The sequence below is a fragment of the Sinocyclocheilus anshuiensis genome, unplaced genomic scaffold (genome assembly GCF_001515605.1).
Source record: "Sinocyclocheilus anshuiensis isolate Anshui unplaced genomic scaffold, SAMN03320099.WGS_v1.1 scaffold979, whole genome shotgun sequence".
Taxonomy (NCBI): Eukaryota; Metazoa; Chordata; class Actinopteri; order Cypriniformes; family Cyprinidae; genus Sinocyclocheilus; species Sinocyclocheilus anshuiensis.
Window position 1 is genome coordinate 683,769 of NW_015544223.1, and position 18,250 is coordinate 702,018.

Below are 18,250 nucleotides of genomic sequence, written 5' to 3' on the forward strand. Positions count from 1 at the left end.
TATTTTAAAATGTATGCTAATCTTCCTCCATTAACAAATATAAATGTGTGTTTGGCTTTGCTAATAGTTGAAAAACACAAAGGGGATAACACTGTTGGATCTGTTATGGTGATGCATTTTTTTTTAAAACTAACAGTCTCTTTGTTCTCCCCTTTGCTGAATAGTAGCTGTAGTTTATTTCATGAACACAATGTTTGTGTAGAACTTGATTAATCAACAATTAATAAGCTTAATTGATGTTATTAACAGCGATTACTCAGTCACCAATTAATCATTAAATCAATATTGAAATAATCGAACTTTGGATTTCTTTATTTTCTTCTTTTTACATTCATGTTGTCTTTGTTGTCTATGTTCACTAATATCAGTAGAATAATCTACTTGCAGTGTCAGTTTGTTGTGGGTCAGAATCAGTTTTTCTTTTGGGCTGAGATGTCTCAGCTAACCAGACGTGGGCACCCATTTTTGGAAGCACTGCTGGCTAGCCAGGTCCTCATGTTGCGCTGGTTCAATTCCTTCCTCTGTTTCAGGCAGGTTTTTGAAGAGCTGCTTCTTCATTTGATAGAGACACCACTTTGCAATACTCTTGTGCAGACATGATTTTCTACCTTTGCTACAAGGGCAATTCCAAGTGTTTATCTTGGCATTGTAATTCACCAAGACTCTGCCCAGTTTACTGTAATGTGACACCTTTGGCTCATACATTGATATATAATACATGTAGTCGGGGGCTCCAATTGTAACAAGGCTAGTAAATGTGGCCCCTTTACTTTTAGCCTGATGTTGCAGCTTAAGGCATCGTTTCTTCCTTATGTCCCCAATCCATTTTCGCTCCACCATCTCAGTCAACACATTCTCTGATAAATCCTCACTCGGTGCAACAGCACAGGTGTAGTCTACTGAGCTTAGATGCACACATTGTGCAACCAAAAGTTCACTCCTTTGTGCCATTTCAACACGACTGTTGCAAATATCCAGTTCACACATAACCTTGTGGGATGAACCCCAAAAATGTTTTACCACATGGATGAGGGTACAGGACTTACAAAATGATTCTGCTACAACATATAGTCCATTCTTTTTATCGACACACTGTGCTGGTAGAACTGAAGTTACGGGATGCAAGACTTCATGATGCTTCCGCTCAATGTGTTTCTTTAAATTTTTAGAATTAAGACTGAGCCCGCAGTGAGGGCATTGCATGGAGATTTGCTTTCTTTTAGCCATCCCTGGATGAGCTGCTAATTCCAATGGACAAGGTGCAGGTTGCTGTAAAGAAGGTGCTTGTAGTGAGCGACCTACAGCTTGTGTTTCTGGAGCCATTGGATGAGCACTGCAAAGATGCCTTTTTAGATCACTTTTATTGATATACGTCTTGGGACACTTGCAGCAGTGAAAATGTCTGGCCTTTTGACCACAGCCAATGTTACAGCTGTACAAAACATAATCTAAAAATAAATAAAAAATGTTAGTAGACATTTCCCTGCATAATGACTTTAACTGAAAAAATGATATCACTTTGTAATAAACTTTTTTTTTTTTAACATTAATCAATGTACATCAACATACATTAAACTAACAATGAACATTTCTTTCTTTTACAGAATGAATTAATGTTAATATATAGTATACAACTTTTCATTTTAAAAATGTATTTGCATATTTATAAATTAACATTAACCAAGATGATAATGAATACTGTAAAAATATTAGTTCATTGTTAGTTTATAACATATGTTAAGTATTACCACATTATTATAAAGTATTACCAAACAAACTTTAAGCTCACTACTCACCTCCATATTCAACCGCTCTCAGTTTATGGCCAGCTATATGGGTCATTATTTGATGGTACTGTCTTGGCTTACATACATCAGTTGTGCAGAAGGGGCATGTGAATAAAGTAGCATCTGTACGGCAGCGTCGCGGTCGAGGCTCTTGCCCTCTCTGCTTAACTGTGATGTGCTGAATAGACAAGAAAAATGTCAGTTACCCTCAAGAGAAAATGTCTATACATTTTTAGGGATGCACCGCTACCGATACTGGTATCGGTATCGGGCCCAATACTGCGCTCCTGTACTCATAAAAATGCCCCGATACCAAAAGCCGATACAAAACAGCGTGTGAATAGAGCTGTGTCCAGAAAAAGAAACACTGAAAACAGAACAACAGAGTAGAATGGAGTTATTAGAGATTAAGGATGTCTATGAAGTACATGTAAGTAATTAATATAATGTTAAACATTCAATATTCACGCCTGTATAGCGGATGTGCCCGAGCTGAAAAGCAGAGCGCGTGGCTGCACAGATGCGCAAGCTTGTTGAGTGAATATCTCACAGACATCACTGGAAAATTTGTAGTTCGGTCGGATATGTCAAAAGCAAGTAAGTAAAACAATGCACAAGTTACTAAAGTTATTTGATGGTAAGGGGAGAGAGAGAGAGATAGAGAGCACTTCTGTTGCATGATCTTGATTGCTTTTTGCTCCATTAGCGCATGCATTTGGATTAAAACTAAATCCTAAATATAAAACAAACTAAAATTATAGGGGCATTCACAATAAACAGCATTTATTTTAAACGTCAAGCATACACAACTTTATTTAATTAAAGCAGAAGTGAAACTAGCAGACTGGGTGAAATGCGCTAGGCTGTAAGTGTCTCTCTCATTCTGCACCAATACAAACGTGTGCGTGCTGCGTATGTTTAGCATGCTTTAAGGCCAAAGTATACTTCGGTTTTTACTTGTACGCGAGGGTCCGTGTACACTGCGCGTGACGCAAATTACATCACCAAAATAGTACGCGTGCACTCGTATAATGTATAACGAGTGGTTCCCCGCATTATTTTAGGAAAACGTTTTGTGATTACAGTATTGAGCTGCTGCAATGGAGCAGCTCTAATGCGCCATTAAAATGAACAGTGAAAGTAACAAAAGCGTATACAATACATTTTAACAGGTATAATTAAGTGTGGAAATAACTGAAGGTAATATCTGTTTGCTAAATAAAGCCAAATAACATGATTCATATTATTACTATTATTTTGTTTTTGTACCCAATATTTAAAAAAAAATTACAAATGCTGTGAAAATACAGGTATAGGTATCGGTATCGGCGAGTACTAAAAATTAAAGTATCGGTATCGGACTTTTTCTGAAAAAAGTGGTATCGTTGCATCCCTACAAATTTTAGTCTAAAATGTATTTCCCCAATGTATATTACCATTGCTTCATATTTATACTAGATTAATTCATTTAACTAATTCATTATTTCAACAGTTACATTATGTAGGGCCTAGAACTCCAGCCTAGATAACTAGCTAAGGTTAGACTGGATAAGCCTTTGATATTTTAAATGCAAGTTACCTGCATCACCATTGGTTTCATAGCTAAAGCGCCAAATAGCGAGATGCACTAAATAGCTAGCTAATGTTAACCAATAATACTTAATGCTAGATAGTCATTCAGCTCAATGTATTTCAATTTTTAGAAATCAGACTCACCCTATGTGGAAACTGAACAGAGATTTGCTTTCTCTCAATCGCTGGACAAGCTGCTAATTCTTGTGGATGAGGTGTTGCTTGCTGCAAATCAAGTTCTTGTGGATGAGGTGCCTGGTTGTTTCTGTGAAGGAGGTTCTTGTAGTGACTTACAGGTTGTGGTTCTGGAGTGCCAGTAGCTATTGGATGAGCACTGGAAAGATGCTGTTTTAGGTCACCTTTATTGATGTAAGTCTTGGGACACTGGCAGCAGTGAAAATGTTTGGCCTTTTTGCCACAGCCAATGTTACAGCTGTATATAACATTATCTAAAACAGAGGTTTGAGCACATTTGTATAAGCACAACATTGACCAAGAATAATTAATGCTGTAAAAATGTTTTTTTTTTTTTTACCGTTCATAATTTTTGTTATTTATGTTTGTTCTTGAACTCTTCCCACAATATTATGAAGTATTACTAAAGAAACTGTATGCTCACACACTCACCTCCATATTCAACCGCTCTCAGTTTATGGCCAGCTATATGGGTCATTATTTGATGGTACTGTCTTGGCTTACATACATCAGTTGTGCAGAAGGGGCATGTGAATAAAGTAGCATCTGTACGGCAGCGTCGCGGTCGAGGCTCTTGCCCTCTCTGCTTAACTGTGATGTGCCGAATAGACAAGAAAAAAAAAAGTCAGTTACCCTCAAGAGAAAATGTCTATAAATTTTAATCTGAAATGTTTTCCCCAATGTATATTACCATTACTTCATATTTTTTATTAGAAAACAATAACACAATGTAAAAAAAAATGGTTTCACTTCAATTTTTTATGGTTCTTCTGTAATTCTATGGGGTTAATTATTATTGTACTTTTTTTCACGAAGCATCAATATTTTGGTAAATATTTAGGTCAGGTCAATTTTAGAACTTAATTAATCATTAATTCTAAAACATTGGTTTAGTGCAGACAAGTTTTTCTACTAATTTTGCATGTTTTTTTTAAAGATATTTTGCTTTTGCAAGGATGGGAATATTCTAGAAGTTCCTATAACAATCTGTAATATTCTAGTACACTCTGGAACATTCCAGAACATTGTGGGACTAGTCATAAAATACAAAAATCATCCAACATACACTTCTGAAGACGACTCACCTTTGGTAATTGTTTATGTCAAACTGTTGTTAGCTCAGTATTATGCATGTACCATGTAATTCTTATGTATGAGTGATAACAGATTAGCTTGTATAAGCGGTAAAACATATATTTTTTTTAGTTTTCATGAGCACTGTTAATGATACACACAAAGTCATGTGATTTTTGTATTCAGCATGTCAAACTTCATAAATAAACATTAAAAATAAAAGCAAAACAACTTAATAAAAATTGTTTCATGGTGTAATCAATTGATTAATTTAACAAGTTACATTATATAGTGCCTAGAAAGCTAGTCTAGAAAGCTAACTAGCTAAAGTCATTGTTATTTTTAAATGCAATAAGAATATACCATCTGGAAAGGGTTATGCAAGTTACCATTATCACAATTGGTTTCACAGCTAAAGAGCTAGATTCACTGAACAGCTAGCTAAAATTAACTAATAATACTTAAAGGGGTCATATGACGTTGCTAAAAAGAACATTGTAATGACCTTCCCCTTTAACTCGCTTTGCTTGGCGTTACCACTAGAGGGAGTAATAAACGTATAGGATATAAGTGAGATGAAGTAGAGTAAGAGTAATAATCCACGTTTGCTCACGAGCTAACCGGTACAGCTCGGGAGAATGATTTGAGCTTTCAGCTTTTAGTATCCCTTCGGCAAGCAGAGCGAGGTTGGTTGTTTGTTTGTTTTCTCATGTATTTTCTTGGTACAATATTGTTGATTAATTTGAATGTTAAATATGTTTAGTTAAAATAGTTTCTTTTTCTTTTTTTTTGTTTGTTTCTTTATTTGTTTTCTTTGTAGTTTTACGGTGCCACGGTGAAGTGATCTGATTGTAATGGTGCTATGAAGTCAATCAACGGTTGTGATGCATGGAGAGAATTTGCAACAAAGAATTGAGATAACGAATACTTCAGCAGTGAAGTTTATTGCATCGGAGTAAAATAAATGGAAGGCACCAGTCAGAAACTCTCTGCCTCTTTTTGTTCGACGCTGAAGGGCTGCTACAGTAAAACTCGCTGCTAAAGATGACGACTTCATCGCTTGGCTGTTGTTTCCTCGCATGAGTGGGACTTGATGCTGCAGCGAATGCTTTCATCGTGCCACCTTGTTTGCATCGCGTCAGTAAGAGACCGATTCCATGATAGGACTGCAACATTATACAGTCAACAACTTGGAATACTCCTCATTTGTGAATGACTGAAAGGTGACTGCAAATCAACATTGTTGGTACAGACTCTGAGGGAAAAAAAAAAAAAAAAGTGGTTATAGCTTTTGCATTAAGTCGAAACTTTTTTTAATTAAAGAGATTTTGTAGTGTTGTAAGTTAATTTTGTAAGCAATTTTATATCAAATTTTATGAATGAAGGTGACTATTGATTAATGAAGGTAAAGTTATTGACTTGAGTATTCATTTACAAGGTATTGATTGCCATAGTTTAATGCTGGGTTTACTTATGGTATATGTAACATAAACATGCCAAAGTGTTGAGTGTCAAGGAATTTATAAGTGTGTTGCATATATGATTTGACTTATTCCCTTTGCTAAATATTTAAGTGTCTAGATTATAAGTTTTGACGTAAGTTTGATGTAAGTTGTAGACTGACAAAATGGAAGACACAGTCGAGCAAACGGTAGTGCAAGCAAGTTAAAAGTCAGTTCCTGATAAGGATTTAGACACCAATATAATGCAACAAGAAAGATCAAGATCAAGTTCTCGGAAAAGAAATCGCACAGAGAAAGGCCAAGAGATGCATGAACAGGAGGCAAAGAAGCATGAGAAAGCCTTTAATAAAGCTTACGACTCCTGGAAGCAGATAGCTAAGGAAGTTAGGTCTAAATTAAAAGCTTTGTGCACATGTGAAGAGCTTGAACAAATTTTAAAGGACATTCAAACTAGACAAGATGTAGTCATTCAGCATTATGCTCCCTTACTGCGCAATAATACTGCAACTCCAGAGGTTGTTAAGAGAATAGATGTTTGTTCCACACTGACTGCAGAAATTTGTGATTTGGTGAGCAAAAGAATAGAAACTGTTGATGAGATTCAGAAGAAAGAAGTTGTGAAAGAGAGAGTAAGGCAGATATTAAATAAAGATGAGTATGAATCTATATTTGGTTGTACCAATACAGAGACTATCATCTCAGAGTCATCACAGATTTCGGAGAGTTTATTAACTATATCAAAGACCTCTTCCAAAGCTTCCAGTAAGCGAGCTGATGCAGAAGCAGAACTCGCAGCCAAAGTCGAGCAAGTGAAGGCTATGCAAGAAATTCACAATCAGCAAGCCCGACTACTTAAGATAGAGAATGATTGGAAACTGAACGAAGCAAGAATGCTAGCTGAGATGAAACGGAAAGAAATAGAGATGCGCTCAAAACTAGAGGAAGAAAGGACAAAGCTGCAGATGCTACAAGCAGATAAAGAAGTTAAGGTAGCTGCAGCTCGAGTGAAGGCCTACAACAATTGTGAGAGCGATCTTGAAGATGAAGAGGAGAGAGGTAATGCAACTCCGTCTGGATGGAGAGAGGCTGAAAATAAATCTCAGCAGAATCCTCAGGTAAAGTCATTCCATTCTCAACGTGTATTTCAAGATGTAAGGACGACTCAAGAGACTCGAGAGACATTGAATTTATCCCAAGTACTAGTAAACTCCTTAAGTTTAAGTCGTTTACCTGTCCCAGAACCAACAACTTTCACTGGTGATCCTCTGAAGTTCATCGATTGGAAAATGTCTTTCACTGCACTTATTGATAGTAAATCAATTGCAGAGAGTGAGAAAATGTTTTATTTGAAAACCTATCTTGCTGGAGAAGCTCATAAGGCTGTGGAAGGGTTCTTTTATAGGAACTCTGAAGACGCATATCAGGGCGCCTGGAGGGTCCTTGAGGAGAGGTATGGAAATTCCTTTATTGTTCAGTGAGCCTTTCGAGAAAAACTTATGAGATGGCCTAAGGTGGGAGCAAATTATCCACTTTCCTTGCGAGAGTTCACTGATTTCTTACAAGGTTGTGTTGAAGCTATTCCACATGTTAAAGGTTTGGTTATTTTGAATGATTGTGAGGAAAATTATAAATTACTCAAGAAATTACCAGAGTGGATCGTGCGCAAATGGAACAAAATTGTGGTTGAAAAGTTGGACATGACTGGTGATTATCCAAGCTTTAAGCGATTTGCAGAATTCTTGCAGAAGGAGTCCAAGATAGCTTGCAATCCTTTCACTTCTTCACTTTTAACAAGGTTTAAGGTTTCAGATGAGAAATTTCCTAAAAGAGCCAAAGCTTTCAACATAAAGGCCCAAGTTAAAGATTCAACAAGGCCAGAATTTAAGATAACATCACCATGTTCTGTTTGTAAGAGCGAAGCACATAATATCGCTAAATGTCCTATTTTTGCAGAAAAGCCCATAGAGGACAAAAGGTCTTTTATTCGTGAGAATTACATCTGTTTTGGATGTCTGAGAAGGGGGCATATTTCTAGAGACTGCAAAAGACGGCATATTTGTGGCACGTGGCTTGCGCCATCCAACTTGCTTGAATGAAGATAAAGACAAAGGATCTGTGAAGGTATCAAGAATAGATGTTACTTCTACAGAAGCGCATACAAGTCAAGAAGTTCAAAGGGTTACATCTCATGCAGTAACACAACGGGCCTCTGCTACCTCTAGTATTGTTCCTGTCTTTATTTCAACAATGAAAGAGCCACAAAATGAGATTCTTACTTATGCTTTACTTGATACACAGAGTGACACAACTTTTATTCTGAAGGATTTTCTTGATGAACTCCAAGTAAGCAGTCAAGCAGTGAAGCTGAGACTCAGTACTATGACGACCACAGATAGTCACTACAAGTAATAAGGTTAGTGGCTTGCGAGTTCGAGGGCTCCAAGGTGGAAAACGTATTCAAGTACATCAAGCCTATACATGTGACTTTATTCCTGTGGACAAAGCTCACATTCCAACTAGAAAGACTGCGTTGCAATGGCCTCATCTTAAGCACATAGCAAATGAGTTGCCACCACTCCAGAGCTGTGATATAGGATTGTTGATTGGATACGACTGTCCTTCAGCATTGGCTCCTTTAGAGGTTATTATCGGCAATGAAAATGAGCCTTTTGCACAGAAAACAGAACTGGGTCGGAGCATCATAGGCCTTTGTAATCCCCACCTGGATAGACAAGGAAGTCAAAGTTTTGTTCATCGAGTCTCCGTGAAAGAGATGCCAGTTCCATCAGCTAATGATGTCCTAAAGGTTTTAGAATTAGACTTTAATGAGAAGTGCTATGAGGACAAATATGTGTCCCAGGAAGATGTCCGCTTTATACGCCTTCTTAGTGATAACATCAAACTTAAAGAAGATGGACATTTTCAGTTGCCCCTTCCTTTCAAGAGCAGCAGTCTTCCTTCCCTCCCTAATAACAAGAAGCTTGCTATGGTACGTTTGCAGCACCTAAAGAAGTTGAAGTCAAACCAACAGTATTACGATAAGTATAAAACCTTTATGGAAGAAATGTTCAGCAAGGGAGATGCAGAAATAGCTCCTGTAACATCTGATGGGGAAACAGTGTGGTATATACCACATCATGGTGTTTACCACCCTCACAAGCCAGACAAGTTGAGGGTGGTATTTGATTGCTCTGCAAAATTTTGTGGCATTTCTCTAAATGACACTCTTCTCACTGGTCCAGATTTGATCAATTCTTTGGTGGGAGTACTTTGCAGGTTCAGGAAGGAAGCTGTTGCTGTGACATGAGATATCGAAAAGATGTTCCATCAATTCCATGTGCCTCCTGATGAAAGAAATTACTTGAGATTCTTATGGTGGGAGAATGGAGATTTGGAAGGAGAACTCCAAGAATATAGAATGACTGTGCATCTTTTTGGCGCTGCTTCATCTCCTGGGTGCGCCAACTTTGGTTTTAAATATCTAGCAGAGAAGTATAAGTCTGAGTATCCTATAGCTTCAACCTTCGTGAAGAAGAATTTTTATGTGGATGACGGCTTGATTTCAGTTCCATCGATTCAGGAAGCGAAGGAGTTAATTGTCAAAGCTCAAACCTTGTGCAAGTATGGAGGGTTACGCCTTCATAAGTTCAATTCAAATGAGAAAGAAGTTCTACAGTGTGTGGATTCTTCAGAGTGGGCAATAACAACCAAACCGCTTAACCTTAGTCCTGAAGTAACAGGGTATGTTCTTGGCATCCAGTGGTCTACGAAAGATGACACATTCAGTTTTGACATCAAGCTGAAAGATCAGCCTTCAACACGTAGAGGTATTTTGTCAATTGTTGCTTCTTTGTATGACCCTATTGGGTTTGTTGCTCCTTTCCTTTTGAAAGGAAAGTGTATTTTACAGGAGCTGTGTTGTAGAAATATTGGATGGGATGATCCTCTCCCTGATGACTTATTCCTGCAGTGGGAGGAGTGGAAAAATAGTTTTCATGGTCTGAAAAATTTCAGCATCCCAAGATGCTATCATCTGCCGTTTTTTGACACCATTGTCTGGACAGAACTGCACCATTTCTCAGATGCAAGCAACGTAGGGTATGGTGCATGTTCCTATTTGAGGTTCAAGAACGACAAAGACGAAGTTCACTGTAGTCTTGTAATGGCTAAGGCTCGAGTCGCACCCACAAAGATCAAAAGTATTCCAAGACTGGAATTGTCTGCTGCTGTAGTTTCTGCCAGGATGAGTGTTATGTTAAAGGCTGAACTGGGAATGAAGATCGATCAAGAGTACTTTTGGACTGACTCGCAGGTTGTACTAGCATATGTTAACAATGAAGCAAGAAGGTTTCACGTGTTTGTTGCAAATCGCGTCCAGTTAATCAGGGAAATCACGAACACAAGCCACTGGTATTATGTTAACACATCTGAAAATCCTGCTGATCATGTTTCCAGAGGTCTCAGACATATCTTCAACAAACTGGATATCAGGACCTGCATTTTTGTGGGAACGAGAAGTGTGTCCAACTCCTAACGCCTCAAATGATCTACTTGTGGGAGATCCTGAAGTTAAGCTAGTACAAACATTTGTGACTAAGGGTGACATTAGTTCTGACTTTCTTGAGCGGTTTAGTCACTTCTCTTCTTTGAGAACTCTCATCAACGTGAACGCTAGAATAAAAAGGCTAGCCTCAAGGCAGCAATGTCTTAACGACACTGTGACTGTGAAAGAGCATGAAAGAGCATTTGAGGTTCTGGTTAAGCTTGTTCAAAAACAGGCATTTTCCCAGGAGATAAGAACAATTCAAGGAGGGAAGGTGCTTCAGAAATCAAGTGCACTTTTTCATCTCAATCCTATTTTGAAAGGAGATCTGCTTCCTGTTGGAGGAAGGTTGAAACAGTCATCTCTTAGTGAAGAGGTCAAGCATCCAGTGATTTTGCCAAAAGACAGTCACATTACCAACCTTATTTTAACGCACTATCACACTAAAATTTGCCATCAAGGGAGGTATCAAACACTTATGGAACTCAGAGCAAATGGATTCTGGGTTATCGGCGGCAGCAAGTCGGTAGCTAAATTGATTTACCGATGTGTACAATGTAGGAAGCCCAGACGGCCAGTGGAGGAGCAACAAATGGCGGAACTTCCTAAAGAACGAATTGAAGTCTCTGCCCCTTTCTGCTATACTGGCATGGATTGCTTTGGCCCATTCATTATAAAGAGGGGTCGAAAGGAGTATAAAAGGTATGGCCTTCTTTTCACTTGCCTTTCTTCTCGAGCCGTCCATATCGAAATGCTGGACGATTTGTGAACAGACATGTTTATTAACGCTCTGAGATGTTTCATAAGCCTCTGTGGAGCTGTTCGTCAACTTTATTGTGATTGTGGCACAAATTTTGTAGGAGCTAGAAACGAACTTCAAGAAGCTCTTAAAGAATGTGATGTCAAGACACTGGAGGCATTTCTTATAGAAAATCAATGTGAGTTCGTCTTTAACGCTGCTTCAGCTAGTCACTCTGGTGGTGTCTGGGAACGCCAAATCAGGACTGTGCGAAATGTGCTGAATTCCATGCTTTCTCAGTGCTCGGGCAGGCTCGATGACTCCTCTCTTAGGACATTGTTTTATGAAGCGATGGCTACCGTTAACAGTCGACCATTAACCGTAGATGGAATAAATGACCCCAAGTCACTGGAACCTTTAACACCAAACCATCTTATCTTAATGAAGTCTAAGATCGCTCTTCCTTCTCCTGGGAAATTTCTGAAGGAAGACATGTATGCTACAAAAAGGTGGCGCAGAGTCCAGTACTTAATTGAACAGTTCTGGAGTCGTTGGAAAAGAGAATATCTCATGAATATATCTACACGACAGAAGTGGCATGTACCTCGACGTAATCTTAAAGTTAATGACATAGTCATCATTAAAGATGACATGCTGCCAAGGAATCAGTGGCAGTTAGGTAGAGTTGTTGAGGTCATTCAAGGGAGCGATGGCTTAGTCCGACGAGTTAAAGTTCAAACAGGAGAACGAAAACTAAAGACGAAGTTAGGGCATCACTCTAAACCTTCAATCATTGAGCGACCAATTCAAAAATTAGTGGTTCTACTTGAAAGTGAGTGATTCATTGATATAGTTTTTGCATCAGACAATTACGTAATACCAGGTTAAAATTATTATTATTATTATTATTTTGTTATGTGTTTTGTGTTGAAAAGGGGTTATAGAAGTTTGAAATTATGTATTTGTTTTTTTGGGGGTTTATCATAACATGATTTGGTGGGAGTGTAATGACCTTCCCCTTTAACTCGCTTTGCTTGGCGTTACCACTAGAGAGGGAGTAATAAACGTATAGGATAAAAGTGAGGCGAAGCAGAGTAAGAGTAATAATCCACGTTTGCTCACGAGCTAACCGGTACAGCTTGGGAGAATGATTTGAGCTTTCAGCTTTTAGTATCCCTTCGGCAAGCAGAGCGAGGTTGGTTGTTTGTTTGTTTTGTCATGTATTTTCTTGGTACAATATTGTTGATTAATTTGAATGTTAAATATGTTTAGTTAAAATAGTTTCTTTTTCTTTTTTTTTGTTTGTTTATTTATTTGTTTTCTTTGTAGTTTTACGGTGCCACGGTGAAGTGATCTGATTGTAATGGTGCTATGAAGTCAATCAACGGTTGTGATGCATGGAGAGAATTTGCAACAAAGAATTGAGATAACGAATACTTCAGCAGTGAAGTTTATTGCATCTGAGTAAAATAAATGGAAAAAATGAAATCGCATCATATGACCCCTTTAATGCTAGATAGTCCATGCTTTTTATAATTAACTGGGCATCTAGCAAGCAAAGTCACACAATTTAGTCAAAACTATAAACAATCCCTTTACACTCATCTGCAGGTGCTTTGTCTTAGTGTTTCTTCACTTTTTCAAATCACTTTCTGTCATAAAGACAGTTGAAAAGAGAAGTGTGTCAGGAACAGTCCACTTGATTTAAACAATTCGGTTAAAGCGGTTGCAAACACCCATGTTGGATTGAAAACACCCAATGATTGGGAAACGCCCTGTTTTGTTTTGCATATTTTTTTGCCCACTAATACCACATACAATACTTTACAGTGAGGCATGTTACATAAGAAAGTTATTTTTATCTTTTGCTTTAGTGCGCCAGTGGGAAATATCACTTTGCATTTCTAAACATTCATAGTGCCATTAACTGTAATGAACCAGTGAGATTTTTTGTTAGTTACTATAACTTATCTGATAAATACAATCTATTTATGACTTCATTTTTGAGAATATCCTTACATTACAGCACTTTTGCACACGTGATTCAAACTTTTCACAGTACTGTAGCTTCACAGGTAGAATTCACCAAGCATCTTGGAGATGTTCTCACAGTTCTTATGGATTTAGTTATCTAATTTTTTGTCTCTTCATGTAATCACAGACCGACTCAATGATGGTGAGATCATATCTCTGTGTATGTTGCCAGAATCACGCGCATACAAAAATTTCACTGGATTATTACAAATAACGACAAAAGGAATGTCTGGAAGTGTGAACTGCCATTCCCTATTAGCACACTTATACCAAAAGATATAACATTATATTTGGTGAAATTTCGAACATACTTTTGCTCAGTAAATCCTATTGTTGACACGTTGCATGGCTTCATGATTTATCCACTCAATGTATTTCTAATGTTTTTGGAATTCAGACTCACCCTACTAGGACCCTGCACAGAGATCTGCTTTCTCTCAATCGCTGGAGGTGCTGCTTGCAGCAAATCAAGTTATTGTGGTTGAGATGCTGGTTGTTTCTGTGAAGGAGGTTCTGGTGGTGGATGAGGTGCTGGTTGTTGCTGTGAAGGAGGTTCTTGTAGTGGGTGACTTACACGTTGTGGTCCTGGAGTGCAAGTAGCTATTGGATGAGCACTGGAAAGATGCTGTTTTAGGTCACCTTTATTGATGTAAGTCTTGGGACACTGGCAACAGTGAAAATGTTTGGCCTTTTTGCCACAGCCAATGTTACAGCTGTATATAACATTATCTAAAACAGAGGTTTGAGCACATTTGTATTAGCACAATATTGACCAGGCATAATGGATGATGTAAAAACACTTTTCACACTTAGTTCCTAACATATGTTAGTTAACTATTACTACCTTATTATAAAGAAACTATGCTCACACACTCACCTCCACATACAACCAAAAATATTTTTCTCATTATTAGTTTATAACATGTTAACTACTGCTAACAAAGAAACTGTATGCTCACACACTCACCTCCATATTCAACCGCTCTCAGTTTATGGCCAGCTATATGGGTCATTATTTGATGGTACTGTCTTGGCTTACATACATCAGTTGTGCAGAAGGGGCATGTGAATAAAGTAGCATCTGTACGGCAGCGTCGCGGTCGAGGCTCTTGCCCTCTCTGCTTAACTGTGATGTGCTGAATAGACAAGAATATTCAGTTAGTAAGTGTCAGTGTGATAAGTGTCAGTTAGGGAAAATAACTATAAACTTTAATCTAAAATGTGTTCTCTTCACTATAATACAATTGCTTTCCATTTTATAAAAAAAAAACAAAAAAAAAACCTATAAAAACGTACTTAAGCTACATTACATTTTTGCATATAAATCCATGCATGGGTCAAAGACGAGATGTCCCATTTTGTTGACCAAATTCAGTTTACAAAAGTGTGTGTGTATATACACACACACACACACACACACACACACACACACACACACACAGCACTTTAAAAGCAACTAAAGTGTCTACTTTAAAGTTTCAAATAACTTTTGTGGAAATACAATGTCAAAATATGGGTGAAATAATGTTCCATCGTTATCAGCGTAACAGATTTATATTTATGTCAAAATGAAACAACATACTTATTCTGACCTGTACTTAAAATAAGTTAACATAAAATAATTGAAAATATAAAATAATAAGTTATCATACTACATTTATTATATTTATTATTATATTTTAAATGATTAAACACTTATTGCTGACAAAACCTAGTGGTTTGAAGGATAGTACACTGTGATCCTGAATTAAAGTATTTTAATGTCATCTAATGATTCTTGTTCAAAATTTTTCTGACAATCATTTTTGGTAGCTAGGCTATACAAGCCGTTACAATGACTGATTTTTTCCCCCTGTAAATCTTGTTAAAAATATATGATAGTAATTTTTTTTTTTTGCTCAGAAAATAATAATAGTAATCATAATAATAATAATTATTATTATTAAACGGGACACATTCTAATGTACGAAAAAATAAAGCTTTATTAAACTTTTATTGTTTTGATGATTGAAAACCGCTTTTCATCTTTGACCCGCATATGTGACCCTGGAGCACAAAACCATTCATAAGTAGCACGGGTATATTTGTAGCAATAGCCAAAAATACATTGTATGGGTCAAAATGATCGATTTTTCTTTTATGCCAAAAATCATTAGGATATCGATCATGTTCCATGAAGATATTTTGTAAATTTCCTACCGTAAATATATCAAAAATGTATTATCATTAGTAATATGCATAGCTAAGGATATCATTTGGACAACTTTAAAGGCGATTTTCTCATTATTTAGATTTTTTTGCACCCTCGGATTCCAGATTTTCAAATAGTTGTATCTCGGCCAAAAAAACACAGATTCAGTATTCCTCAAAATGAATAAAAATAATGCAACTCAGAATATGATGCAAACCTGCAATAATTAAATGTTAAACAACACAAATATCCTTTATGTATTTAATCCCACTCTATTAACCAATGTCTTTGCTTCTGACCTTCGATGATCCAGTTCAACCGTACTAATAAGCACAAATCCAAAAATATAACTTTTTTATTTTAAAAACAAACAAGCAAGCTCTGTCCAGATTTAAAAAGTAACGTAACACATTACTTTCCATAAAAAGGAACTAAGTAACGTAATTAGTTACTTTTTTATGGAGTAACGCAATATTGTAATGCATTACTTTTAAAAGTAACTTTCCCCAACACTGCTACTGTCATAAAAGGAGCTTGCAGGAGCTCAAAGAGTTTCTACCAGTGCTGCTTCCTCCCAAAAATCTCCCCCAGTTTTATCATGGTAGCATATCAAATATTTCAATACAAGCACTGAAGCACTGGCCGAAGTGCACGTTTATTTTGTTTAATTAACTTGATACATTAGGCAAAAGATATTTCACTTCTCAGGCCTGGTTCCAGCAGCATGTTATTGGGGTATAGGGACAATGCATGTGTTTTAAGTTGTTTTCTTGGGGGTTGGTGACTTTCTCGGGAAATACGGCGTTAAGGAATATTTGGGTAGGCAGGACACTACGCCCACCACCACCCTCATCCCTCATGTCACTTATTTTCTAACTGATCCCACAAAATGTATTTATCATCGACCATGTGTGAAGAGTTTATTCTGCTAATGAGTGGGGAATTCAAGCAAACCATTGCCGAGGGGATAAAAAGCATACTCTCTGTAATCGCAAACTCCACCTTAGACCTCTTTCATGAGTGCATTCTGGCTATGGTTAACAGTCTTGGGTGTGACTTTTCTAGTTGTAGGGGGCAACAATGCAAGCAACATGTCAGGGAAGAACAGAAATAATCCCTTAATCCATTTTGTGTCATGCAGTTAGAGGTCAGACAGGTCAGAAAGACCTTGAGCAAAATTTCCAGTGACTTACATGGGACATGAGAAACTTGCAGAGAAGCATCTGTGCTGTGCACCACTGGACACTTTGGAGATGACCTTCAATGATGCAGTTTTGGTACTCAGTACTAGAGAATTTCCATGCCACAAGCTAGCAATTACAGAGGCACATTTTTGCTGAACTCTCTGTGGCAGTGCAGCAAGACGGATTAGAAGCATTTGAAAGAGAAGACATATGTATGTATCTGCTTTTTCTGAGAGTTTCTCAGTGCGCAAAAAAGCACAAAACAGTGGCAGACTATCTGCAGAACCAGATGTACAGCATGATGGAAGGGATGACACTGAATGTCACTGACAAATTCACCATCTTCATCATTTATGTAAGATGAACCAAAAATGAACCCTCAACATGCTCTAACTCAGGGGTGTCAAACTCAATTCCTGGAGGGCCGGAGCCCTGCAAAGTTTAGATTTAACCTGCTCTAAATGATTAACCTTAATTTACGATGAACATTTTCAAATGTGTACACTGCATAAAGTTTTTGTTTGTTTGTTTTTCTGAGACCGCTAGTTATAAACTGTGAGGAAGAGCGTTAATTTTTTTCAAACTGTGTTAAGTAAAAATGAAATGTGAAAATTAAGTCTCAAGTCTCTGTCACTTATGGCCATTGAGTCAATTTTGAATGGGCGGATGGAGGAGGACATGAAAGAAACTTCTAAATAATAAATTCTTTCATTTACCATAAACGCTGTTTGTTTATTGGATAGCTGTCAGAACCTGCAGATACAGCAGAGTGTTGGTAATTGCATGTCATTTTGCTGGTTTGATGGTCTGATGTTCAAAGGCAGGTCACGACTAGCACTGCAACTGCAGAAAAGAAAAAAAGGCCCTTGGAGATCAAATTTCATGCTCAGCATTTCACACAATGAAGAAAAAATAGATGCACATTGTTCTAATTTGAGTGGAAAACACTAAAGCATAAGACAAATCATTTCAGTAAGTCATAACATAAAAAAACACCCATTTGTCACTGCCTAATGGCATATGTAATCTGAATAAATTGTCACAGTGAACAAATATGTTAGGGTTATGGTCAGTGTTCGGGTAATGTATTACAAGTAACGCGAGTTATGTAATCAGATTACTTTTTTTTCAAGTAACTAGTAAAGTAATGCATTACTTTTAAATGTATAAGAAAATATCCGAGTTACTTTTTCAAATAAGTAACGCATGTTACTTTGTTTTTCCATTTATTCACTGACACTTTCATTCACTGAAAGCATTACTTTCCATAAAATTTAACTGAGCAACGCAATATTATAATGCATTACTTTTAAAAGTGACTTTCCCCGACACTGGTTATGGTTATCAAATTCAAAAGACTCAAGATGTTTGGAGGCACTAAACCTAACCTCACTAGCATTTTCAGGGAACATATTCCAAATTCATGAACATTTCAAACCTTGAAAGCATAACAGTTACAATATATATA

The 18,250-nt window shown here is 37.2% G+C and overlaps 2 protein-coding genes across 3 annotated transcripts in view; both read right to left on the reverse strand.

Annotated features, from left to right (window-relative positions):
* LOC107697279 (uncharacterized) lies at positions 1-13,827 on the reverse strand. The gene is made up of 5 exons (XM_016497999.1): positions 13,811-13,827; positions 3,987-4,145; positions 3,504-3,808; positions 1,797-1,965; positions 1-1,448 (listed from the first exon to the last, which is right to left on the reverse strand). The coding sequence occupies exons 2-5, from the start codon at positions 4,030-4,032 to the stop codon at positions 442-444; spliced, it is 1,527 nt and encodes a 508-aa protein (XP_016353485.1). The 5' UTR covers positions 4,033-4,145; positions 13,811-13,827; the 3' UTR covers positions 1-441.
* nt5c3a (5'-nucleotidase, cytosolic IIIA) overlaps positions 13,817-18,250 on the reverse strand; it is a 13,781-nt gene continuing 9,347 nt past the window's right edge. For both annotated transcript variants that reach the window (XM_016498000.1, XM_016498001.1), the window contains exons 10-12: positions 17,499-17,625; positions 14,375-14,543; positions 13,817-14,136 (exon numbers count right to left, since the gene is read on the reverse strand). The gene's annotated coding sequence lies outside the window, so the exon portion shown is untranslated. The remainder of the gene's footprint in view (positions 14,137-14,374; positions 14,544-17,498; positions 17,626-18,250) is intronic.

What these genes read in the sequence shown, in the direction of transcription:
- LOC107697279 (XM_016497999.1), bottom strand. Translation starts at nt 4,032, where the DNA reads ATGACCCATATAGCTGGCCATAAACTGAGAGCGGTTGAATATGGAG. An exon ending in CTGTTCAGTTTCCACATAGG is followed by an intron (nt 1,966 to 3,503) that starts GTGAGTCTGATT and finishes TTGTCTATTCAG; the next exon opens with CACATCACAGTTAAGCAGAG. An exon ending in GAGAGCGGTTGAATATGGAG is followed by an intron (nt 1,449 to 1,796) that starts GTGAGTAGTGAG and finishes ATTTATTTTTAG; the next exon opens with ATTATGTTTTGTACAGCTGT.